At 44.8% G+C, this 27,431-nt stretch overlaps 1 protein-coding gene across 1 annotated transcript in view; it reads left to right on the forward strand.

Moving 5' to 3' along the window:
• Window positions 1–27,431, forward strand: part of PIP4K2A (phosphatidylinositol-5-phosphate 4-kinase type 2 alpha) — a 166,288-nt gene that overhangs the window by 85,575 nt on the left and 53,282 nt on the right. Inside the window, exons 2-4 of the mRNA XM_072955146.1 lie at window positions 10,934–11,031; window positions 12,344–12,440; window positions 26,529–26,681. Of these exons, the coding sequence (XP_072811247.1) occupies window positions 10,934–11,031; window positions 12,344–12,440; window positions 26,529–26,681 (348 nt within the window). The remainder of the gene's footprint in view (window positions 1–10,933; window positions 11,032–12,343; window positions 12,441–26,528; window positions 26,682–27,431) is intronic.

Here is a 27,431-nt window from a genome sequence, read left to right on the forward strand (position 1 = left end):
AGATCTCCTGAGTCCATGCCTGGACAACACACACAGTGTAAGATCTTGTTTTCATTGGCAAAATTTTTCTTGAATTTTTTAAAGATTTGCATTACCTCTGTAATAGCCTATAAATCTTTGGCCGACTTCAATAGTTTCGTGTCGGATTCTTTGGGAGGTAAATTTTAATGTGACTTCATTCCTTTGAATAAATTTGGCCATGGGCCAGCCAGAGAGGAAAACTCATCAGAAGCCTGTGATTGAGCTTGAAGATACCAGGTTGACAGATGGTTTGTGGTAGAGTGTATGTCTGTGTTACAAAGTAAAGTAAGATTCTAAGCAAGAGTTTAAATATTCCTAATGATGTTTGAATTTTAGTCAAGGAGCCATTAATCAAAAGATTGATTTAATGGTCTGTGTTCAACAGAAAAAAAATCCCCTTAAGCGTATTAACTTGGGCTTTGAGTTTAGAGATGTGGAATGGCAGAACTTTGTACTCTGATTCACATCTCCACCCAGCTATCAGAACAGTTTTATTTGGCTCGTCAAAATAAAACATTTATTTTCTAGACATCTGAAGGTGGCTCACATTTCAAAAGAAGGCTTTCATTAAAATATACTTGCATCTTTGATTTTGTCTTACCTGCACATAGAGAAATATTAACTTTTAAAATATGGTCTTAGAAAGTGAGTCGTGATGGAGCAGGTGTAGAAAATTGACCTCTTGCCTCAAGACAAAGAAAGACACTTCACAAACATTTTCAACTGCTTGTTTTTTCCTACCTTTGTAATTGACTCTAATTTGCTGTGCCTGCCCCCTCTGAAAGCTAAGAACTTTCAAATTGCCATTCAGTTTGCAGTGTAACTGGCAGTGAGAGCCACGCCATTCCAAGAGTGGGCTTCATGCTAGAGTCACATTGAGACACCAGTTCTTAAAATTTTTAATTATTTCAACCTATGTTCACTACAAGATTATAAAATTATTTCCAAATGAGAGCTGATGTTCATGTTAATATATATATTTTTAAAATATGGAATGAGAAATAATAAATAGTTATCAAATAGTAAAAATCAGATAAAAAAATTTAGGTGATCTTTCCCCACCCCCATCGCTACAAACTTGCTAAGAAGATTAGTAGAAAAAAGGAAGAGAAAATGGTGCCTTTATGATATTCTTTGTTCTAAAGACATGATGGTTGCTAGATAGGAACTGTATAAATGTGCGATGGTATCCCCATTTTACAAATTGATGCAATACAAGAATGTTTTAGAAGTCATCCTAGGAGGTACTTGGCAGGGATGGTCATAGGTGTTGCACCTAATTTGGACACTTCAGTGTAAGCCAGGCAGTCTACTTAATTTCTTCAAGTTTATTATTATAACCTTTAATGTTATTATATCTCTTTGCTTCCTTGCTCCTCCCCAAGCTCCCGCTCCCCACCCTCTCCAGAAATAGTGAGTGCAGATGGTCTGGACAGGAGCATGGAGAGGCGCAGACAATCTTGGTGACCTTTTCTAGGTCACGCTATGGAAAATAATTTCTTAGAAATACGCCTGAGGTCATTTTGTACACCTTTTGGGGGAGAACCAGTTAAAAGTCCCGATTCACATTTAAATGGCCCCTGCTGTTTGTGGAAACAGGGACCTCGGGGGCGTTAGAACTTCCAGCTGTGATTTGTCCCAATAGCTCTTGGAATACCCTCAAGTCTTATCTCTGGTAGTAGTTAATTTTAGTTTTCTACTCCTTCACTTCCTAAAGCCAATGAACCCTAGGGCAGAAATCTTGAGAGTAAATTATTTGGTGGGAGGAATCCTATGCTCATCAACCATAGAGTCACAAAGGAATTTTTTTTTAATCCAGTAAGTGGAAAGTATCTATTTTCAGACACTGATATGAAGAAATATGGAGGGAGGAAGGAGTTGTTTTGTTTTGTTTTTTAATTGGTGGTGAGTTTGTATCCCTTTATTGTGAAGTCGGCATCCTTTTGTAGAAGTTGGATGCAGTTGGAAAACTGATAAAGTTTAGAGAATCTGGTATGACATATTTATTGTTTGATTTCCCTAAGAAATTAATTAAAGTTAAAACAACAGCATCCAAAATTATAGTAGTGTCAAGTTATGCTTTACAGTTCTTTCTCCCGTTGGGCCCGTACCCATCTTAAGTCCTTTGGGTTCATCTAGCTCAGTTTTATCAGTGTTCAGTCTCGCCCTTTATTGTTATTACGATTGAATTGTGTTTCAAAATATGCACTCCTGTTTAAGTGGTAGGAAATGTTGTTTGGTAGATAAAGCCCTCTCCAGTATGTGTCTTGAGATTTTTGAGAAGTAAATATTTTTAAGGTAATTCCCACTCTTGCCACATCAGTCTTTCCCCCAACGTGGGACCCAGCAGCGCCCTCTGTGGCTTCACGTGCTGCCTGCCTCCCATTTTTTCTGAATTTGGCTTAATTTGTAGTGAATTGTCTTTATAAACAGATTAAATATCTCAGTGTCTACTACAAGTGAGAGATTTCCTTTTCTGGGTTTGTTTTGTGTTTTCCTGATCCTTTTTGTTTAAGCTTGGCTAAATGAAAACCAGTACAATTCTGTGTTAGTCTAGGAACATGGTGTTTAGGGTGAATGTATCTGAATTAATTGCCATTAATAATGCCTCACAATTTATAAACATATTCTTGATTTAGTCATATGAATGTGGAAAGTTGATTTTTTAAATGTCTCAGTGTGAAATGCTGTGGTGGGGGTGGGGAGGCACCTCTGTATGCCTTGATTTCAGAACTATTACCAGCTGGGTCTCATTTATTCCTTGTCCAGTAGCTATTTATTATTCTCATCTTAGCAGCTTAACTGCAAACTCGGTTTTCTTGCCAGTGTGAATTCAGTGTTACATCTGCAGGAATGACACTCGTTGCAGTCAGCAGATTTAATCCACAAACAAACCAACCCCCTGTTTTACAGTGTTGGAGGTAACTTGAGTGGGATAGAAATTTGAATGTTTTGCTGAAGACAGGAATCAAGATACCTTTTCTGAGTTGGGACATACAGTATTGTAAAAGGAAAAGTCACATGAATTTTACTCTATCGTGTGTTAATCATATTTTTCATAAAGGGAAACTCAGTTGCTTTAATAAATAATTGCTTTGGAAATTGATTTTGTATCATTTAAAGATATTATTTATGAGTCATTAAGATTTAGTGGAACTTTGAGGAATATTTATTTCCCGCCCCCCCCTTTTTTGTATTTTTAATTGAAGTATAGTTGATTTACAACATTTTCCCTTTTTTTGAAATACCAAGGAATGTCAGAGAAATGAAAACTTTTCAGTGACACAGGTCTTTCCAAATTTAGCTTGCACTGAACAAAATCACAGCTGATTGCAGTGCATATTCGATTACACATGCATTAAATCACTGACTCTAAACAATCTATTTAATTACTCCTTAAAGAAAAAAGGAAAGGACTCCTTTGGAAGTTTTTAAGACAATGAAGACTTGAATTTCAGGCGGGTGTCTTCTGAAGTTGCTGTGACCCTTACCTCGTAGGCTGTCAGGATCTCCCATGGATCTTAGGGTCAGCCAGCCCCAGTCTCTGAATTGCATATTTGAGGTAACTCAAGTGAGTTGCCTGACTGAGGAAGATTTAGGCTGAATTAGTTTACCTAATTTCACAAAGCCTGTTTTCTTATCTGGAAAATGGAGATAATAATAGTACCTACTCCATTTGGTTGTAAATATCAGATAAGATACTATGTCTAAAGTGTTTAATGTGATGCTCGGCTGGTGTCAGCAAGGTTAACAAGTGTTAACGTGCGTTAAGGCCAAGGGGGGCCTGGACCTCAGTGGCTCCCTCCGCCCCCTCCCCATGTGAACAATACCTTCCCCTCTACACACTGTCTCTGGATCAGGAACATTTGGGTACTTTGTACAAAACCTTGGACTCGCCCTCCCCACCCCAACTTGGCCCTTGTGTCAACTGATGTTAACAACAGCTTCTTTATTTAACAACTTATGTTGGGCCCCAGCACTGTCCACACTGACGCCCAGTGGCTAAGCGGAATGTCTGGGCTGGTGCCCGCCAGGCTGGTTGGGGGTGACCGGCACGGCATAACCAGGAACAGGCGGCCGTTCCCAGGGCACCGGGGGACCCAGCCTGCAGCCTCTCTGTGTGGCGGCATCTACAGCGTATTTTTCCCATCATGAGCTGTGTAGGTCTGTGACTGTGACTCTCAGCGCAAAGAGAAAATGAAAAACTATTTGCCCAAGTGGTTTGACAACTATTAAGTACTTCACAAGTGTAAAGTGATATTGCGCATTTGTTGTGAGAGTCTATTAAATATTTGCAAACTGAAGGAACCTTAAATGTGGCCTTAATAATAGATCTAGTGCTTTCAGTTTATTATTTAACTAACCTAGTAGAAGTTTAATAAGTAAACTCCAAAAGCACTTTTGTCTCCATAAATTAGAAACTATTTGGATTTCATGATACGTGCTTAGTCCAATGGCAGTGTGGCATTCTTTCTTCAAAATGGTAATGGTTAACACAAATCTTTTTGTTTTCTTTCATGAATATTATGTCCCATCTATAAATGAAATTATATATGTGTGTGTGTGTGTGTGTTTCCTGTGTAACTATAAAGTATCTTTAAAGAAAGACAGAAAAGTATAAATGCTTTAATAAAAATACTGTTATAAGCTAATCATGATAAACCATTATTAGTTTTGCTGCCAATTTTGAAGTAGGCCATATACAGTGGTTGGGCTAGGCAGAATGTCAAACCGGTAAATTAAAATTTTCTCAAACTGAAGACTTTGAAACCCAGGAATTTTGTCCTGGGGTCTGAAAATTCACAGCCCCATAGCCCTGTGTGTAATACAGGCATTAACAAATAGGATTAACTCAGTTTTATTCAACATAATAGCTTGTTGTCATTATCTGCATCAGTTCATTCAAGTGAATTAGAGACAAGGATATGTTTTAGTTTGTGTGATGTCAAAGTCATAGGCTACAGGGGAGAATTATCCAGGAAGTTAAATGGCTTTCTGTTCATTATCAGGAAGCACTGTAATTAATACATTTTGGTAAAATTGATGAATGACTCATGAGCCCCCATATTAAGAAAAATAATAAAATGTTCTTATAGGAAAAAAAATATAGGGGCTTATGGATACATTCTTGAAAAATATTGTTTTTACTAATTAAGAGCTTCATTTAAGTGGTAGATCCCCTGGTTTGTGAAATATTTGTTTACAAGTCATTAAATCTAGCTACTCACCTGACCAAGGGGTGTGGGGAGAGAATTTGGGGGCAAAAGAGAAACCCAAAGGAAATGTGAAGCCATTGTGAAGGAAAGACAGTCTGGGAGAAAGTTAAAATGCCCACGGCTACTGCTATCTCATAAACTCAGGGTCAAGTTCGTCCTTGACCTTGACAGACAGACCAGGATGTATTGTAATCTGCAAAATGAGGGGTTAGAGTGGGATCACTGAGTCTCTTTTAATTTCATCATCTTTGATTTCTCATTTCTTTTCTCCCCTAACAAGGGCCAAATGTTCCCTTCTTCCTGGGGAACTCTTGATTTGTGAAGGTGGAATCTTCTTCTCTTTGTGTTGAGTCGCGTTCATAGACCTATGAAGCTCGTGATTGGAAAATAAAACACGAGTCACATCTCTCCGTCTTTCAACAGCCACCACGGGCTTCAGTCCCTCCCAGACGCCCTTCCCCACGCCTGTCCCTGAGTTCCTGGGACACTCGCTGTCCAGCCTCCAGCTTTCCTTCTCTGCTGCTTTGTCCTTCCCTCTGTGTATGTGACACCCCTCCAGCTACAGTGGGGAGCTCTTTATGGTCAGCGATAAGTGTTTGGTACTGACTTTTCACCCTGTGATTATCCTACAATGAATTCCATTGCTCTTCCTGTGACATTTCATAGCTTCATGTCTTTTTCTGGCCCACCTGACTAGCAAAGACCTCAAACCCAGAAAAGCCCAGTCACCTCCATCAACCCTACACCCTGCAGCCAAGCTCTGCTGGAACGTCTGTGCCTCCAGGAGTCCACTCGGTTCCCTGTAAATTAACCATCACGGCCTCCCCGTGCCGCCCCAAAGCCCAGCCGCATTTCTCTCTTCTGACTTGTCCTCCCACATTCTGCAATCACTTTTTCAAGTTCTCTGTGTTCTCCCTGAGCCCCTGAGCCCCTCAGCCTGCCCTCATCCTCAGCAGATGGTCATGGCTCCTTACTTCCCAGAGATACAGGGAGCCAGGGATAGGGGCCGCCCGTCTCCCCTCAGTCAGCTTCTGCCCCTGCCACCCAGCACCAGTCTCTTTTCCCTCTTCCTGGTGAAGGATTTGCCTCCCCAAAGCCTTGTCCTTCAGGTGGGCTCGGATCCCAGCCCCTTCCACTTTCCCCGCAGGTGCCATGGAAGGGTTATCCCTTCTGTGGACTCAGCCCCTTTCTCCATCCCTCAGGCCTCCTCCTCTCTCTCCTTCCAGACTTCTGAACACCTAGGCTGATCCAGGGTGCACTCTCCCACGTGCCCCAGCCTCGTTTCCACTGCTGTGCTCCGTCAACCCTCCCCCACCCCCCAGGTCCCCAGAGATCCCCCACCTGTTGCTCAGCCCAGCTGCCATTTTCCAATCACTGTCCCACTCCACGTCTCAGAAGCTGTCAACATGTTCTCAGCGCACTCTCTCCTGCGTGTCCACGAGGTGACTGCTTCTGGGCCCTCCCGCCCTGTTCTCAGTCCTTCCTGCTCTCCTTTGCAGGCTCATCCTCCCCTTCCCGGCGTTCTCCAAGACTGCTGCTGGGCCCTCCCGCCCTCTCATTCTGTCCCCTCTCCAGGCTGCCTCCTTCACCCTGTGGAGTGACCCTTACACACAGGTGTACGTAGTTTTACCTCCTGCTCCTGCCTCCCCTGGGGACGTCAGATCCACACGTCCACCTGCCCACCTGACACACTCAAGATGTCTCAAGAGCACATCAAATTTAACAAGTTCAAAACTGAACTGTTCCCTTGAAATGCTCTATCTCAGTAGATGGAACCACGGTCTCTCTTGTCACAGCAGCCCATGTTTCTACCCCCTCAGTATTGCTGGATCTTCCTCCTTCACCCCTACACCTTCTGTCCTCTCTTGGAGTCCCCTATGGCCACTCACAGTCCTCTTAGGCTGTTCAGCCACATCCCAGCATGTGCCCCCTGGATTTCTGCAGCCAGAACACACTGACCTCTCATCTCTCCTGTTAACTGTACCCCCCACCCTGCCACAAGGCCTTTGTACCTGCAACCCTACTTTCTGGGACCCCTGTCCCCCTGACTTGTCCTGCTCCAGGCTGGCCCCCCCTCACCTCTGTCACCACCGTGGTCCATAGCCTGGTGACCTCCTCCCTCTTGACACCTGTCACTGTTGGCATTTTCCATCTTGCACTTCTTCAGTCAATGTGTGTCCTCCTCTAGACTGTAAACACCGTGAGCATGACCACCGGGCTTTGCCCAGTGCCCGACCGAGTGGATGCGTGCACATTGCACTCGTGGAAGGATGGGTGTGGGATAAATATCTATAAGGGAAATTTGCAGCTTACACATTCCATTTTGGCCAGAAGGTGTTCATGTTTTTACCAGAAAACATTTTTCAGAGCAGAAAGTATATAGAGCAAAAAAGATAACCAAAGTTTCTCTTTTCCTGCTTGCTTTCTAAAGAAGATTCTGTCACCAGTACAGATGTCAGCGGCATGAGGGAGGAAAGGACGGACTTGGACGTCGCTGCTTCCACATCTGGTTTTGCTTTCTCAGTAGCCACGGGAAGCAGAGATGTGACAGGAATCACCTATTATGTTCTTTGCAACTTTCTTCTGTGTCATTTGGTGAAAGTAATATAGAGTTGATTGTTGCTTAATTTTTCCTTGTCACCCTGTGAACTTCCTTTGTTTTTACTTATTCCCTCCTAGTTCCACAGGGTCTTGAGAAATTGATTTAACTGCCACCAGCCTCGGTCTGACTGTGCTTGTCACAAGGCTTGGGTTTCAGTTCTGATTCTTTTTTTTTTCTTTCAAACTTTGATATTTCAGTGCTAGCATAAAGATAACGTAGATTTTAATTTTTCACAAACATATGCTGAAAATTATTTAGCATTGCAAGATACTTGAGTAAACTGAATGGGAGAGATTATTTTAAATTAGTCTAGTGTTGTGGCTGAGTGGAAGTTTCATGCACTTTTATGGGCTGTAACATGAAGGAGATTCTAATAATATAGTATAAAATAAAATCGGCTGAAAGTGATGTCTGATGAAGTTACTGCCATTATCTGAGAGGAACAGAATTGTAATTTGGCTTTGCACAAATGCAGTTGATACTGCGCTATCCCAAGAAAACTACTTGCTTGGAAGGGTTATAAGGACCATCAGTTTATAAGGGTTAAGGATTAACTGATGCTTGTAATTAAAATTGTTTGGGATGAATATAAAGTGGCTATAGGTTATAATCCAATACAATGCACGGTAGGGGATGATTCTGATTATCTTCTTCCGTGATTAGATTATATCATTCGCTGTTTTAAACATCTGCTGCTGTTTGTATCTGTGGTCCCATAACTGCCCAGGTAGCCTAGGGCATTGCAGCAAATTCAGGAGGCACGCCACGGGACACTTCAAAAATTCAAGGGAAGCCTGGTGATCTCGACATCTGTAAGACACCACGCGAACTACTAGTGCGAGGGAGCTGTCGATTTCAACTTGGTACTCCCTCCCATGGCACAATGATTATCTTTGGAAAGCTGAATTCTCAACAGTTCTGTGGAAAAAAGCAGGTACCACAAGGAAATCAACGCAAATCAGGAAATGAGGGCAGTGGTATCCAATCTGATTTGTTAGGTTTGAAGATTTGTGCAGTGCCCAGCATAATATAACCCTGTGCTAATTATTATAAATATTAAGTACTATGTGAATATAGTAGTCTTTGTATCTCAGACCTTCCACCCACAATGTTTACCTTCTTTCTGAAGTATGTCCTCAGAGTTTAAATAATGTGCTTCTCAAGCTTGTAAGTTCCTTTAGTGAGGCATGTTGTGGCGTAGTTCTCAGTTGAGAGCCTTTATTTTGCCCTCTTTTTTGGTAGTTTTGATGGGTTTATGCCACATGTGTTCTTTCCAGTGCCACGAGGCAGTACGTCAGTTCTGGCACCGTCTTCCTGGAGCTCACATCAGACCCCACCGGTTAAGGGCCCAGGCGCACAAGACTGCGCTTCTCCCCCACTTCAGATGCCAACCACAAGTCAAGGCTGTTACCTGTGCCTCTGACCTCCTGGCTGTCAAATCAGAGTTTCCCACAGCCCCCTCCTCAGAGTCCGTTAATTTGCTAAGCAGTGCACAGAACTCAGAAAAAGCATGTTTATATGTTTACCAGTTTATTACAGAAGAGGTTATAAAGCATACAGATGGAGCAGTACATAGGGCAAGGCTCAGAAGGGCCCCAGTGCAGGAGCGTCTGTCTGTGGACTCGGGTGCATCACCCTCCTGGCACATGGATGTGCTCACCAACCCAGAAGCTCACCAGCTCTTACTGTTCAAAAACATTCCATGTCAGGGATGCTTTCTTCCAGGCACCATTTGCATTTACTTCTACCAGGTGCTGGGACCCCTTTTGCTTCCTTCAAAGGTCTCAGTTTAAGCGGGGACGGTATAGCTCTAGTGGTAAAGTGCACACTTAGCATGCATCGAGGTCCTGGGTTCAATCCCCCCAGTACCTCCATTAAAATAAACAAGTAAAAAACCAATAAACCTAATTACCTACCCCCCCCCCAATTTTTTTAAAAAAGGTCTTAGTTCCATGTCGAAGTCTTGGGTTGAGCTCCCCAGCTACGCTCTGACCCCTAGTGTGAAACTGGCATTTATCTTCAGAGAAGCCCCTCCCTCCACGCTTCCTTGATGGTCAGCACACGCCCTGTGGATTCAACTCACTGTCGGGGAAGGAAGGCGCCTTGACGAGTCCCCTACTTTCTATGAACCCAGCAAAAGGTTAACAACTCTGTCCATCAAAGAACTCGTACTTCTGGTTTGTTTTTTGTTTTTGTAACTGAGAGCCCTTCCGAGTATCTTCCATTTACTGGAAGCATAAACCTTTAAAGTGGCTTTTATTACTAGCAACTAGGGAGTTATATAGCTTGGGAACTGAGATGAAAAGTAACTGACCCAGAGAAAGTTCAGCTCTCACCAAGTCAGGTGTCCAAAGCTGTCCCTGCCACTCGTGGGAATGTAAGTGGAACTGGGCTTAACCTTTTATTGGCTATAACCACATAAAGCTGTGCTTTCGTCTTGACCCCTGGGCAACCCGCCTCCCTCTGATTTAATCCCAGGGCCATATGTTTTCTTCTTTTCCTTCATGAGGGTTCCTCTTCTGGTAAACTCATGCCCCACCCCAATACTTACTTTTAAATTTAGTTCGTATAAGGTAAAGATCATATGACTGACAGCGCTGCCTTTTGAATACCCAGAAGTGTAAAGAAATAGTCATAGCCATTCATTCAACAAATATTACTATCAGACATTTAAAAACCCTCTTTCTCAGACAGTATTTTCTTTACAGAGGGAAGTTGACCTGGACATGTGATTGAAGGAGCCCTGGGTTGAGGCTCTGGAGGGGAAGTGGGAGGAGGGATGGGGGAAGCAGGGACAGCTGGCCATGAGGGGTCACCCTCCAGAATCCCTCCCATCACTGCCATCCAGGAGGCCCAGCAGCAGACAGGGGTGAGCAGTGGGAGTTGGAACTGGAGGTGAGGTGGGAGGCAGTGGGGGATTCTGCTGAGACAGTGAGGACAGCACCGGGAGAGATGATGCGGGACAGGAACAGCGGGGAAGGTGGGCTGGGAAGTCCTAGCGCCCACCATATTTTCTCAATAAATTACACGTTCAAGTCAAGCACTGTCCACCTGGATAGTAACAACCTGTGTCATTTATTTTATATTTTTCTAGATCAACGAACTGAGCCACGTTCAAATCCCTGTCATGTTGATGCCAGATGATTTCAAAGCCTATTCAAAGATAAAGGTGGACAATCACCTTTTTAACAAGTAAGTACCAGCACCACCTTTTTATAAGAACTGGCGTGGCTGCCAGAAGTATGATTTTTGTGAATTTCTAGAATCACATTATTTTTCAATGGGTGGGAGTAAAGTTTTGCTGATGAAGTAAATCCTGTGATAAACATAACCATCTGTCATTTTCAGAAAAGCAACAGCAGGCCCTCTTGGGTAATATCTTTTTGCCATATGGCATATTGTTCTCTATGAATATCTTATATGTTAAAAGTGATATTCTCATTACAATTTAAATGTTTGAAGCTGTAAATTGCTTGGACTTTTTTTTTTTTAGCAGCTATGGACCTCAGCTCTCTTACACAAAACCCCGCTAATGATTACTTTATGAACAGAGATGACTAATTCCTAGAGCAATAAAGAATTAAGGTGTACTTATATCAAATGTAATTGGATGCCATGGTGGGCATTGAGACTGTTTCTCCTTCTTTTCAATGTCAAGTTAGACGTCATGGAACACCGTCTGGGGGAGGGCAGTTCATTGACAGCGGGAGATACACGGATGTATGAAAAACAGTACAGCCCTTAGCGGGGGCGGTTCACAGTCGGGTGGGGTGTTGAAAATGGACGCACATACAAATCACCATCATTTGTGCGCAGAGTCCCACAACAGAGGGGAATGTGTGTCTGTGAACACGAAGGAGGAAGCAATTCTGAAAGAGTGGGCTGAGCCCCAGTGAAACCCCTCCCACGTGAGGACCCATTGTGAAATTCCTTAATGGGGCCATTGTTCTAAGGTGCAGCTGATGTGTTAATTATTCTCACAATGCCGTTTAAAGGGTGACCTTTTAAGGGGACCATTTCTGTATGGTTTTAGAATGCAGTATTTATATAAAAGGTAAAACAGGTGGTTCCAGGAGTGACAGGCAGTCTTGTTTTTTTTCCCCCCCTTGACGGAGGCCTAGAACCCAGCACATCAAGCACGTGCTCCACCACTGAGCCCCACCACTGAGCCCCACCCCCAGCCCCCACCTGACAGTCTTGTTTTGTACACTTCCATTAGCAGGTAGCCCAGGATGAGTGTAGGGGGCGCTGTTGGTGGCTCTCTGCTGCCCTTCCCTGACTCACCAAGCAATTTGTTTTGCCTTCACCAATCCCCTTGTATGTCTCCCTTCTGTCCCCCAGATCTTAATGTGGGTTATAGTTGGTCCCTCGCAGCACACCTGTGCCTCCTGTGGGTGGGAACCCTAAGCTCTTCTGTGGCTACAGGGAAACAAGACGGCAGCCCATCCAAGGCCAGTTCCCCCTCTGCACGTCTGAGCTTTCTTCCACCATTTGCCTGTTTCAGAGAAAACATGCCGAGCCACTTCAAGTTTAAGGAATACTGCCCGATGGTTTTCCGTAACCTGCGGGAGAGGTTTGGAATTGACGATCAGGATTTCCAGGTGAGTCGCTTTTGTAACATTTGTTTCAAATGGGCTTCATCCAGCCTTTCACCCTGTAAAATGGAAAATGGGATTCATGCCCTTGTCACAGCAAGTCATTAGATAATAGTCATTTTCATTCTGTATAAGAATTTTTTCAAGAGTTCTGTCTGCTTTTTGATTCTGCCCTCCAGTGTGTTGCCAGCCCGTGGGATTGTGTATGTGTGTTGCACTTGCGTTTCCTGTACTTGGAGAGGCCACTTAGGAATCTTAGAGATTTATTTTTCATTCTTGCTGATGTGCTGCTTTCTGAATTGGGCCACCCTGACTTGGCCACTGCATTTTGTCAGAGGCCCCCTCTTACGGCTCTGCTGTGTGGGATGGTATAGCGACCACAGCAGCGCTGTCACCACCAGGCGCCCACCAGTCCCGGGGACACTTCTGTGCGGCACCTGTCCTGCCCTGGGGACCTACCATGCAGAAATGTGCCCTATGGCTTTGCTCCCCATGTTTGCCTCGTTCTCAGTTTTGACTTTTAAAACAGAGCTCGTGGCACTGTCAGGTCTGCTAGTCCGTGCAGGTCTGGCCTCAGTGATCTAATTTTCGCAGAGCTGGCCAGATTCCTAAAAACCGAGGATTTCTTTAAGAGCAGAAATCTGAGTCCGGAACCACAAGCGCTACTTTCTGGTCTTTTGACGACAGTCCATTCATTTCACTGTGAGAGTACTGACATTTTAAGTCTAATAACACTTTCTCTCATTTGCTTCAAACCAGAAATCCTAATTTATCCCCCATTGCATTTCCTTTTGCTGCCCTGGGTGCCCTTCCAAGGTGAATATTGGCACAGTCCCCTAAGGCAGATCCAACTTAGCTGGTACATTTTCCTGTAGATCTGTGAGCCTGCCCACTCTGCCCTGTTGTTGAAAATTTCCAAGAATTTCTCGCAGGCTCACTCAGGCAAGAGAAACCTCCAGGCTTGCCGTATTTTGAAAAGGCAAGGCCTACAGGGCTGCCAGTGACGTCCCTCTTCTGGGGACCAGGACCGAGGTTTCCACAGAGCCCCAGGTTCTGAGCAGAGGCTCAGGTGTGCCCGGGAGAGAGCTGAGGGGAAGTGGGCAGGGAGGATGTGGCCACCCAGTTTGCTTTTAAAAACTGTGGTGGAGCTAACATTCAGGTCTGGGCTTCGTGTGTCACAGAGAAATAACTTCGATCACACTTAGACTTGATATTTACTGCTGTGAAAATAAGTCACTTCTGAAGAATTAAATGTTGGAATGGTAAAAGATGTAAATCATATAAAATGAAAAGGAATAATTCTACATTATGTAATAATTCTACATTATGTAAAGAGGCCGTAGGAAAACACACTGTGTACTTTAAAAGGAATGAACAGCTGATAACTTTGATGTCCTAAGAAAATCTCCTCCCTGACTCTGCTGCTGCACTCAGGGGTGTGCCTGCCTTTGTTCCCTCCACCCCCTTTTTAAAAAAATTAACCTGCTACACTGGCATTTCACAGAAACCAACTTTCAGAGCTTATGCTATTGGATCTGGTTTGATTCCTGAATTCATTACCACAAAGAATTCATTCTGTTTCTCAAGAACCAGCCCTCTTAAGTGAGCTCCGAAACAGATCCATTAGATCCTTAGATGCTGAAATATTAGGACAGGAGCTGGGGTGCCTTCCTTTTTTTGCCCCCTAAAAACAAACCATGTAAGTTGGTATTTAAGGAAGTGCAGCTTGCCAAGCACTAACTTCAAAGGCAAATTAGGCAAGTGGAGGATGATTCACACGTAACTAACTGACAAGTCTGTTAAGCTCTCGGCGGGAGAGATCAGTGTAAGGGAGAAACGGTGTGAGTGTAATTAATCATTTGAACGCCACTCCTTCCCTCAGCTATGCCTGGTGCTTTTGGCATTTAGATTGCTACTTTCTGTTTGGCAACTGTATTTCTTTTTTTTTTTTTTTTATTAAGAGAAAGTATTATTTTATTATTTATTTAATTTTTTTTTTTATTAAAGTAACTTTAATAAACCAGAGATGCACAGTCCCTTGACATCTGCTGAGTCCACAAACTGCGGGTAGTGGAATCCGCGGGTACAGAGGGCCGACGGTACTGGCTTCCCTCCTCATTTCTACACTCCTTTCCCAGCGTCTATACTTCCTACAAATTTTTCAGCAAGGTCAGGACCGGAGGGGCGGTCACGTCAGCTGCACGGCGCATCGATTCACCACTGCCCAGACACTTCGTTCGTTGTGGCCAGAACATGTAACAGGTTTCAGGGACACCTAGTACCAAACTGAAGTCTCTTTCTCAATCTGGTTTGAAAAGTGGGATCAATGAATGACCTGGGGTCCAATCATCTTTGCGGGCAATGGATTGCTCAGGGGGACCAGGCTCCTCAACTGTCCCCCTTTCCTTTCTCTGTTTATTTTTCTGAAGTGCTTGCTTACTGGACAAACGGCTTTAAATCATTGTGATGATAAGAAGCCCCGCTGTCCGATTCATTTAGTATTCAGACCTTCACATCAAGTCAGATGGGTGAATGTTCTCCACCTGCCTTGTGTGCGTGACTGCGTTTTTGCTGCACCTGAAAAAAGTCAGTATTGATCAATCTGATCAACATAGAACCTAGTAATTAGCCTACTTAATTGACCCCCATCAGCCAACTTAAACTTCTGGAAAGGAACTGAACAGCTTCCCTGCTGTCTCCGTAAACATTTGTGTCTTTCCTCTGGCTTTGATTTCTTGAATGTCTTTTAAAAATAGAGCTTGTTTCTCTTGCTGTGAAAGATGAATTCAAGCAGCAGTTCTAGAATATTCACCACTAATAACAGTATCACTTAACATACATATGTACACCTGTGTGTGTGTCTGTCCAGTGCTTCCAGATTCAGAATGCTCTCTGACTTATTAGCACTTCTTTCAATTACTTCATTGGTTTGCAACAGGCTCGGAGTTGAATTATGTTCTTCTGACCATTGTAGGGACAATATGACTCCCCATTACTGCTCTTTTAAGATAAGATATCTTTCTAAGATGACTACTCCCACAGAGGCTGCCACTTTAAGCTCTGGTCCCCTTAGGTGAGTGATTTCATGCACAATTATCAGCTCCAGGTGTGTTTATTTGCACCTACTGTGTGTCAGGCTCTGTGACAGACATTATAGGGAGTGCAGAAAAGAAGAAAGGACGACGGGATTCTTTTTTGAACTATTACATGATAGATGCTGTATTGGATGGTAATGAGATTTACAGAGACCCAGGCACCTTGGTTTTTAATGTTCTTCAAGGATGCCTCCTCTTTCTGGTCTCTCGGAGGATCAGAACCTCTTCTGACAGGCCTGGGAAGTCAACTACAGGCTTCAGTTAAAGTTTCTGAGTTTCGAGAGAGGATGGCCCACCAGAAAGCAGAAAGTTAAGCAGGACGCCAGTGATGCGATTAAAGCTGAACTCACCATGCAGTTGAAACGGAGTCCTCCAGTTCTTTGTAGGGGGTAATACCCTGTTTACTTTTCCCCTGCCACATCTCCTGAGTTGGAGGCCCTTATTATTTGCATTTGATGCACTTTCTTCTTTGTACTGGTAACAGAGACTTCTAATTTTAAATAACTAATTTTAAAAGCTAACGTTTTAAACTTTCGATATTCTTGTTTCAAGTTTAAAAATAAAATTCTCAAGTATTGAAGTCCTTTAGAGTATACTAAACTTTATTTTAAAAGAAACGTATATTGTGCCTGTATCCCTAGAATATAAAGTCTATCAGGTGTTTTCAAATGTTGATTTCCCAAATATAATTTAAACCGTCAGAAGGCAGGAGCTGAGTGGAGCTGGTTTACCAGGGCTGCAGGCCAAGAGGTTAGCACCAGCCCGGCTCTTGGCAGACACTTAAGAAATATTTGTGGAGGAAAAGAGGGAGGGCTGAGGAGGGCATCCCCGGAGAAGTGAGCCTTCTGGGCCAAAGCGTGGAGGCCTGAGAGCTAGGGAAATGAGAAGCAGCTGGACGGTGGCCGGATAGGGGGAGATGAAGATGGGAACGTGGAGAAAGTGCGAACTGGCCTGAAGACCTCAGCTGGATTCTGCAGCCCAAGGGCGGCCCCTCGGATCTCACGCAGGGGGAGACGTGAGGACATGTGGTCGTGTCTAGAATGCATACAAGGGAGACAGAAGTTAGGATGCTGTGAAACATCCCAACGAGTGAAGAAGAGGCATGAACCAGGGCCCTCAGCGCTGACAGGGTCCAGCAGAAAGCAGCTCCCCGGGACAGGGAGAAGAGAGAACTCAGCAGCTGGGGGTGTTGGACCCTGAGAGATGGGGCGAGGGGTGCCGGTGACTGGGGGAGGGAAGTGTGGGAACAAGGGAGGAGAGAGAGGAAGTTGAATTTTTAGCCTTGAACATGCAGGTGACCTGGAGGCACCTGTGAGGCCGGTCATCATCACCGCCCTGGGGTTGGGGGCAGGCGTGGGCCAGGAGCAGAGGACCAGGGAGTGCTGGGCACAGAGGTCCCCACTCTGAATTTGTTTCCTTTATTCCAGCGTAAATGTCTGTTGTCGCGGGTTCGCCCTGTCTCCTCACACTCTTTGGCCTCTCAGCTGAACTACTATGAACCTCACTGTGAATATCAGGCACACACTCTGCCTGGGCTGAGAACCAAAGGGTCCCCCCGCCTCCCCCAGATTGGACGAGTCTCTTGAAAGACTTTTGGGAAAATTCCTTCCCAGCCCAGCAGCATCCTCAGACTTTTTGTTCCTAGTGCTGCTTCCGCTGCTTCTGAAGTGTTGGACCAATTACTGCCCCATCTCATCCCCCAAATGTCCCCACCTGGCAGCTCCGGCTTCCGGTGGGCCCGCATTTTCCACTCCTAAACCCACGTCCGGCTACATCTGGTGATTTTCAGCTGAGTGCTGACTGTCAATCATCCGCCCCCAGGGGGCTCCTGTCCGGGTCTTAATCAGGAGTCTGGGACATAGGCCTGTGGTATGTTCATCTCTGTCAAGTACCAACTCGAGATTTAAAAGGAGCTCTCGCTCTATGACGGTCCTGCAACTCTCCCTTCTCAGCAGCTCATTACCATTCATTTTTGTGTCCTTTTCTGATTAGTTGGTTCATTATTGATAAGTGTTCAACTGCATTGTCTTGCCGCCCCCTCCGTCCCCGCAACGAAAGCCATCTCACGCCTGGGCTCACAGCTCAGACTTTCTTTGAAATTCCCCAGGAGAGTTAACACAGGGCTTGAAACACAGTGGGCATTTAATGAATCCTTGATGATGGTGATGTTCATGTAAGCGTGTTGGTCTTTCCCTCCCTGACAAGGTCGGAGGACCATCTGCTCCATCAAATGTGTGGGCTTCTGGCTCCTGGGCTGTGTGACTGGAGGCCTGAGTTGTCTGTGGGGCAGCGATTGGCTTCTAGGTTTCAGGCCTGTGAAATAGGTAGCCCAGGTTGGGAGAAAGAACATTTTCCTGGGAATTGGGAAGCTGATTTGAGTCTTGAATCTTCAGTGGCAGATCCTGTGCCTTAATCCAGTCACTTAACCCTGGTGGGTCTCAGTCTTCTCATCTGTGAGAGGGGAAGAAGGGTGCCAGGCTCTCTGAGGCCCTCCCAGCTGTCAAACCTGTGAATCTATTAAGTCCTGGGGTCGGTGACTGTCACTCAGGTTCTTGTACACGATATTGTCGTGTCTCCCTTGTAAGGGGCCAGGTTTTACATGTTTGAGCAGGGCAGACTTGGTTGTCAGTGGCCTTTCTGTTGACTAAACAGACTTTCATACACAATTTTTAACAGAAACACAAACTCATATTAAAACGGAAGGGGAAAAGAACCCAAATGTATATGTGTAAGAGAATTAAATGTTCAAAATGCTTGGGTATTTTAAAGATGGATAGGGGACCCTAAGGGTTGATAAATCATGACATTTTTATGAGAAGTATGGAAAGATGGGTGGTAAGGGTGAGCTAATTAAATTGACATTTCCTCCACCTCCCTGGGGGCCCCAGTAATCCCGGACCTCCCACTGTGGAAATAGCGTGGGTGCAGACCGTCAGAGGGGAGGAAGGCGAACACCATTAATCACTTTCTTTAGGGAAAGGAAATACATGTCCAATTATAAATGTGAGAGAGCCATTCAAGAGTGAGCATCATCTCTCGTTAGCTGCCTTTATTTCCTACTGAGGGCTCACGTGGCCCCCAAGCTTCAAACACAGCCACTGAGGTTTGAGATGGGGTGTTGTAAGATCCGTGATGTATTTCTCTATGGAAAATGGAAGTGATGGAAAATGAGTTTACTTATCTGGTGGCAAGATCGTCAGGCAAAATGGACTGAATTGTCCTATTCTTACCTGCCCGACATCTGGTAGCTTTGCCCTAGAACTTTAACTTGTGTCCAACAGTTTGTCATGTCCCCAACTCCCCAGAAGTGGCTTTGGCTGGCCATTGGCTGTCACGTGTCTGCCACGCTGAACTGAACAGAGAGGACCCACGATGTCACTTCCCTCGCCCAGAGACAGCCCAGGCTCTCCAGCTGACCCAGTGGGTCCCTCGGGGTGAGGAGTGTGCTCAGGAGACTTGCAGGAAGAATGTTTGGATAAGCTGCAGATGCCTGCAGTGCTGTGTGATTGCGTTACATGAAACATCCAAAATAGGCAAATCTATAAGACAAAAAGGAGATATTAGCTGAGGGGAGAATGGGTGTGACTGGGTGCTGATGGGTACAGGGTTTCTTTCTGAGGTGATGAAAATGTTCTAAAATTCACTGTGGTGGGGAGGGTATAGCTCAAGTGGTAGAGCACATGCTTAGCACGCATGAGGTCCTGGGTTCAATCCCCAGGACCTCCTCAAAGAATAAATAAATAAACGTAGTTACTATCCCCACCAAAAAAATAAATAAAATAAAATAAAATAAAATTCACTGTAGTTTAACTTTGTAACCACACTAAAAACCGTTGGTTTGTATGCTTTAAATAGGTGAATTGTCTGGTACGGGAATTACAGCTCAGTAAAGCCATTAAGGAAGAAGACTATTTGGAGTTTAAGATTAGTTTATATTCAATATGAGACCTCTTTCACCTTCCACCATTGATTTTGGCTGCCTTTTTCTTGATGTCAGGGCTTATGATAATAGTATTTCTGTTTAGAACAAGTGAATTTAAGGAATTACATAGTGCATAATACACAGCCATCACACGTACAGATGAAAAGGGTGGCCAGTGAATAAAAGCATGATTTTTGCAGTTTGTGTACATTTATCATTAGATTCCCTCCCAACTGATAGCAAATGATTGTACATTTTCTAAGTCTCTCCTGAAAGCAGTAACTCCTAGTGAACACTAACCAGTAGAGCAAGAGGGAAGCCTAGAGACCATTAAGTCTGACTGTCTTTGCAGATCCTTGGGTAACAGAGTAAGGTGGGGGATGGCGGGGGTGGGGGCTGATGGCCTTGGACCTGTCCCTGCTTCTCTTTCTAGCGCACGTGCCGAGACCCAAAAGCCTGAAAAGCAAAGAAAGGAAGGCCATTGTGACTGCCGTAGGCAGCTGCCATGTCGGGTTTCTGTTACATCTGTGTTTTAAATGTGGAATTGAGTCTTTTCAGGCTCTGCACTGAAGGGGACGGTGGTCTGTGTGGTTGCCCAGCCTGTTACGTAAGTGACTTCCCAGACCGACAGTCCCGAGGTTGCTTTTCCAAACCTTCATCTCTCCCTTCGAGCCCTCATCCAGCCCCTGCTCACCCTCCTCATCCTTGCTGCTACACCGAGGTCACCCAAGGCCCAGCCAACAGGCTCCCTGATGTTCCCAAGTTCGCTGGCATCTTCAGGCAGCCTACTTTGCTCCCCTCCTCCTCCTCTGGGAAGGGGTCCCCCCAGCCCTCCAGGCTGCCTCCTTTTGCACTTTCTCCTTCCTTTAGAGAAATGACCATTCCTCCACCATCCCTCTTGCCCTGTGGCTGGAGAGGATGCTGGGCAGTGAGCAGGGGCCAAGGATGGAAGGAAGGCCTTGTGGGGTAGGAATTTCTGACTTCAGACCTCTTTGTGTAAAAAGTTTTAAGTTCTTTTTTAAACTGTAAGTGGTGGTTATTGAGAGCTGTAGAAAGTAAACTGTGAAATGGAGACTATGTGAAGGGGGAGGGGGAGGTTCTTGATTTTTCACTGAGTACAAACCAGAGGCTTGGCCAGGGTGGGGAGAAAAGGAATCAAGGGCCAACCGGAAGAACTCATTCTACAAGTCCATCTTCATTTTTGACTGACCACCTTACAGAATAGTTTGTTAATATTGATCTGCACCTCTAAAATGTCTTCGGGATTGAAATTTGCTATTTACCGTAATAGCTACCGTTCATGAGTGTTACTGTGTTGTGGGCACTGTTACCGGAACTTTGTTTTAGCTAATTTAACCCTCAGGCAGACTTTTGATGGTGATGACTTTCGTCATCAACAGGTACAGAAACTGCGGCACAAAGAGCTTAAACAACTTGCCCCAAATCCCACAGCCTTGACTCAAAGCTCTCGTGTCTGGTGCCGCATTACACTGTCTTCCAGCTTCAACATCAGTGCCATTTGGAACTTGAAAGGTCCTCAGCCCTCTGCTTATGGTGGTGTGGACCTGAGAAAATATGAATAAACTAAACAAGAGTGTGAGTAAACTAAACATAACAGAGAAAGATGGTTTTGATGTTCAGAACCCTCTGATGAGTATGTGTGTCGTGGATTTAGAGTCTCTGCTCTTCTCCTGGCTCCTAGACTTGGGCAGTTCTGTTAGGACATTTCAGAAAACCAGTGGAAATTTTTACTTCCAACTTCCATGTGTATTTGTTGCCCTCATATTGTATTGTGACTTTGACCTCAAATAGCTACTGTGTTTTGCACTTTCACACTTTTGAACTGAGAAGTTCAGAATCTCAGATTTTGAATTTTTTTAAATGTCAACTAATTATAAGAATATATAACCCCCTAAACTTTGTCCATGGCGAGGAATTTGTTTTCTAATGAGAGCAGATCTTTCCAAACTCTCGGCAGATTTCACTGGGTAATTTTACCTGGCAGCTTTCTCATAAAGACGTACATAAGGGTGCGTAAGGGTGAAGGTTCCCGAGAATGAATATTTAATTTGGAAATGGGAATTATCTTGACGATGACTAAGCCAACCCTATACGTGGTGCTTTTTAGGCCTTTGGTTGGATCAGATCTTCATCTCAGACTTGGCCTTTTAAATTAAGTGGTTAAGATGAGAAAGAATATTTTAAAATGGTGCCTTCAGCTCGACATTCTTTCTTCCATGCAAATCTTGTCTTAACTTGTGAATGTGTCTTAACTTCTTTTTTCTCTTGTTCTGTTTGTTTATTTTTACTTTAGTATTGTAGAGAGTAACCCAGAACATTCGCGATATAAAAAGATGATTCCTTTCAGCCTTGGCTTTCTTTGCCAAGAAAACCCATAGGGTTGTAAGCAGGGAAAGGCAGAGGATGGGATAGTTTTCTGAAGGTAAAGCCTGTGTCCATGAGAGACTGAAAACCTCCAGCAAGTCTCAAATCACATGAATTAATTGGAACAGACACAGAGAACAGTGCCACATGGTTAGAAACGGGAAGCATTCATAGGACTGACATTGTCCGACTGTCTCCAGGATTGGAGGAAGTGCTGAGACCAGGGCAACTTTCCACCCCGTCTTTGCCCAGGCTGTTGGACCCTGAGCCCGGGACACAGCCACACTAAAGCCTGTCCTCACACACACACACATCTGTCTCAGCTCTGGCCTGAGGACAAGGTGGCTCCTACTGCCGACTGACCTCCTTTTATTAAAGTCTGGTAATAAACAGTCCTGGAATGAGTCAGGAGGGCTCTGTGCACACGTTAGCAGAAGCGTAAGTTGAGGACTCTGGGTTGCGCTAGCACTGAGGCTGTTGCTGATGACACTTTCACATGTTTTGCTTGGCAGAACTGAAAACAAAGGCAGCTCTGGCTCTGTGCCAGCTGGCTCAGGCTTTAATTGTGATCAGAAGGTGCTGGTCACCACGGAGAAGTCTGCAGCAAGGACCCCAGCGTGGTGGCCACCAGACTCGAGCCCAGGTGGGGAGGCAGGCTGGTGGGAGGCGTGGGGCGGCCGCAGAGCCTGCCACGTGTCCCGCCCGCCCCACTCGGACGTTAAAGAGCTGAGGCAGGCGAGGCATTTCTGTTTCCTGGTCTGTAAATTGGATGCTTTGGGATGATCTCCAGGGTTACTTCCAACTGTCACGCTCTTTGATTATGAGATTTATTTACAAACAAAGGGGGCCTTTGGGGGCTTCTGGAGGTCACTCCCAGGCTGTTTCTGGCCTCGCAGACATCCTGTGTGAGGCCACAGTGCTCGTTTTCTTTAGAACAAAGGGCGCTAAGGAATTTCAGTATTCGGTTTCCCTAAGGTTGCAGATTTTCCCAGCCGCCCGATGGCTACGTTCGATGTATATCCATGTCCTCGTTCTTTCTGGAGTCGTCCTGAGTGCCCCTGGGAACTCTAATGTGTTATTTCCATGCTTCTCGAAGAAGTATCATCATCTCCTCTTTAACACTGGCCCAGGTGCCCTGAGCCACCCTTATGCCCCTGCTGAGATGGCGCCTGGTGGCTGGACTCTCTTCTGACTGGACTTTGTTGGCATACATCAAATCACCTTCGAAGGGCCATGTGTGCCATGTCTTCGAGGAAATACATTCTCAGAGTTGCAGGAGGTCTGAGGGAGAGAATCCAGCTCAGCCCGCCCTCTCCCCTGGGCTTACCCTCCCTCATTTTACAGTCCCAGGAACTGAGGTTCAAAGAGGCTGAATGATGTCTCCAAGGGCTGATGAGTGGAGAGAATTTTCTAGGTCCCAGACCAGCAGCCTGCCTTACTCAGCACTGCCTTTACACACACACACACACACACCACACACACACTACACACACACACACACACACACACACACACACCCCTGCCTTATTTCAGAGGTTTCAAAAGTCGATGATTGTGGAATTAATTAAAGGCAAAAGCTTAGCCTTGTCTTTGTAAATTGCCCTTTTTGGTTACCTCCCAGGAAGCTTCTGGAGAGGAGTCTTAGGCATGTCACTTCACCCCACTGTACCCCAGTTTCATTATCTTCAAGTGTGAAAATGCACCTGACTTTTTCTATTTCATATGTTGTGGAAAGAAATACCAATGTGGATGTTTTTTTCCAGGTCTTAGAGTCATTCTAAGGATCACACATTTTGTGTAAAATTGCGTTCACTTTTCTGATTGTCTACTTGCCTAAGGCTTTCAGTAGGTTTGATTCATGTATTTTTATATTCATAGTGATTATAAAAGATATGTTCTAAATTTTGACAAAGTGTGTCTGTTCCTAACTTCACGAGTTACTGGAAAACCAAGAGCTTTGAAAAAAATTCTTCCACCCACTGAAGTAGAAATTGTGGCTTGGCACTACTTAGGTGATTATAGAAAAATTCAGTTAAGGCAGAATGAAGATTAGAATTTGTAAAGTTTTGTATTCCAGGCCATTACGGGAGGCCAATATCCTTGTGCAAAGTCTGTAATAAATAATTATCAATGTCTTTGAAACTGAAGGGAAAGGTGAAGAATTTGGAAGGAGGTAGCATCTGAGCTAAGGAGTTAGTCCATTTTCAACTCTGCCTTCTAGCCCTTTCCCTAAGCCCATATATTGCTTTGAACATGGTATTATTAGACATTTTTTGAATGAATGAATCCAGTGAATGCAATGAATTATTAATCTTCACTGTAGAATTTCCCATTTTAACCAAACCAGGGTTGGAGAGACTATAATGGGAAAGGTGAGGTTCAGGCAGGTGCATTTGTATAGAAAGCAGTTAATTCACTGGACTCCCCACGCTCTGCACCGGACAGACCATGTCGAGCCGCTGTGCGGGTGCTCTTGGTTCTCACATGTGCTCTGCAGACCCACTGTATCGGCATCATCTGCTTCTTCAGATGCCCCACCCCACACCTGAATCAGAATCTGCATTCTCACCTGATCACCCCCCTCACCAGTTACTCAGGTGCTCGTTAGAGTTTGAGAAGCACTGATGCTGCAGCTTTCAACCCTCTTCTCTCCCCTGGTCCATGAGGGAACACTGCACTTTCGTATCTAATAACACTTGAGAAAAAGTCTGTGGAACTGATGCTGCTCTGATTCTGTCCTTTGCTGAATATGAGTACCCTTTAGTAATCCCCCCTCCCCCTCCCCCCCCCAAAGTTAACTTACATGTATTGTCAGTTTTACGATGTTTATAACCTGGTCCACCTGGCTTTCATAAAGTTGATTGTTCTCGCTTTGATTTTTTTTTTATGCCTGAAAATAATTTGTAGTCTTACCGTTCCTAGTGTTCTTGTTTTAACGCTTGAGAGGAAAAATTCAGACCTTTAGCCAAGAGCAGTGATTGCTTTTTTTGGCTAGTGTTTAAAACCCCAAAGAGGTGCATTCACTTCGATTTTTTTCCTTTTTATTCTTCGTAGGAAGTGGTGTAAAGGAGACTTTTATTTCTGAGGGAAAAGCCAATATAAAGAACTAAACTTTTTTAATATCTCCGTTTTCATCCTGAAAATCCTTTTTGTGATTCTCAGTCTAGCTAATTTCAGTTGTCTTAATCAATGAACACGGCCAGATCCTGCTACTTAAAGTCATTGGGGGTTACATTGATTTTCCTCCCCTTCTCTCGAGTTTTCTAATGAGCTAAGGAAAGCACATTCAGTTAATTGGCAAGTGTGTTCACTCACATCAGATCAGGATATGCTGTCTCAGAAAGTAAGGGCAGTGGCTGCAAGGCTGGGGCCCTGGAAACAGGAACACGTTCCTTTCCCTCTGCCCAAGAAGGGCGTCCACCAGCTCCTGCACCACGACAGTGTAATTAGACCTCATACGGCCAAATCCTGTTGAAGTTCATCTGGAAAAGAAGGAAAGGATAAGGAGGCTTGAGTATACTGGACAGACAGGAACTCTTTCCTTGACAGTCAAGATGAGGTGATACCACCTGCCTCTCGAAAGGCATCTGTGTCCCCTTAACTAGACAGGGTTTGATTCACTAGTGTTTCTGAATGCCCACTTTTGGAGAAGGTGAAGAGGGATGTCTTTCCCTTTGAATCCCTCATACGCCATCCAGTGGGGCCAGGCGGGGAGTGAATTTAGTACTCGAGCACAGGTAGCAGAGGTGAAGACCGGACCCCCTTGGATGCTTAGGGTTTGCTAATCCCAGTAGTCCAGGTGACCAGTGCAAAATGGTTGGGGGAAAGCAGGGTAGACTTCCTGGAGGCTCTAAGAAAGCAGGAGATTCAAACAGGAGAGTCACCTGTGAGAGGAGGGTAGCCTTGGCTAGCTGGAGCGTGGATAGCGTGAACCTGGGATGAAATAACTAGATATTGGAGTGAAATATGCCAGAGGAGCCCCACCTCATCCCCTCCAGGAGATGAATCATGCTCAGAAAAATGGCTGAGATGGGGTGGAGGAGGGACCAGATCATAGTCTTCTGACACCTGCTGAGGCCCTCCCAGGGCAGCCACAGGCAGTGTAGTTTACTGATGGAGGCATCTACTGCTTGAGTAGTTGACTAGTTGAGAATTTGGGTTCTGAGCCAGCCACACTGGAGATGGAATTCTGTCTCTTCCCGCTACTAGCTGTGTGACCTCCGCCTGATTGTTCTACCTCTCTGATCTGCATCTCCTCATCTGTAACACGATGGTGATACCAATAGTGATCGTTTCGTGGGAAGGTTCTCAGAATTGGGAGAAGTCCTCAGTGCATGATGCTTCACAGAATACCTGTCGTGTAGGGAAGCATTCAGTGAACGTCAAGGGTTCTTTCGTGGCTGGAGCCTAATTTTATCCAGAAGGAAAACTGAACTCTTGTCCAAGTCAAAAGAACAAGGTGAACAAAATAACTTTGGTTACAATTCTAGACGTCAGAATCACTGTTTTCATTTCATTTGAAAACCTTACCATTTGGGTATTGATGAGTAGAAAATGTTGTCATCCTATTTACCAACTTTTTCCAAACACAAATGACTCTGAAAACTTGTGGGGACAACAAATTACCCAGAAATTAGAAAGCTGCATCTTTAACCAGTTCTCTCTTCCCTCCCCCACCCATCCCACGGGAAGAATTCCTTGACCAGGAGCGCACCCCTTCCTAACGACTCCCAGGCCCGCAGCGGAGCTCGGTTCCACACCTCCTACGACAAGAGATATATCATCAAGACCATCACAAGTGAAGATGTGGCCGAAATGCACAACATCCTGAAGAAATACCACCAGGTACCTTTTCTCTGTCTTTATTCGAAACTCTGAGAAGGCTGACACTTGTGACAAATTATCCTTAAGGCCAGAGATTTAAATATCTAGTTAATAAACAGTGAGCACACATTTGGCACAGTAATTCAATCTAGCTGTGTTTTTAAAAATTACTGTGGCCAGATTTACCAGCAGTTAACATTTGGGAATGAGAGATTCATTAGTTATACATGTAACGCTTTCAGTCTAAATACCCTTCTATACAGTAGTTTCAGTGACTCCCATTCTGATTTTAAAATCACTCCGCTGAAGATTTGGCAGCAGGTCAGAAGTTTTTTGCACAGGACGGAAGCGGGGTGTTGAAAGTGGGTGTTTGTCCACTCACCACCTCCTTTTCACCCCTCAGTGTTATCCTTTCATAATCACCTGGGGATAAAATGAAACTAGCCCTGTCTCATCTCCTGTCTGTCTGCCTGTCTCTCGAGGAATTCTAGCACGAGTGCCTGGTAGAGCACATGTTCACAGGTCCCTACCAGAGTCGTAAGAGGTCTTCCTTCCTTTGAAATAGTAACAGCATGATGTCCAGCATCAGGCAATCCTGGGTTTAGACCCCAGCCCTGTCACTAACTAACCACGTGACTTCAAGACTTTGAAGCCTCAGTTTCTTGATTTATGCAATGGAGATAATAACACCAACCTAACACAGAGCCCTGAAGATTGTAGGTCAGGCTCTCAGCACAGTGCCTGCCACACACCGGCCTCTGGTATGTGGGG

This window comes from Vicugna pacos, chromosome 35, assembly GCF_048564905.1.
Source record: "Vicugna pacos chromosome 35, VicPac4, whole genome shotgun sequence".
NCBI classification, from domain to species: Eukaryota; Metazoa; Chordata; class Mammalia; order Artiodactyla; family Camelidae; genus Vicugna; species Vicugna pacos.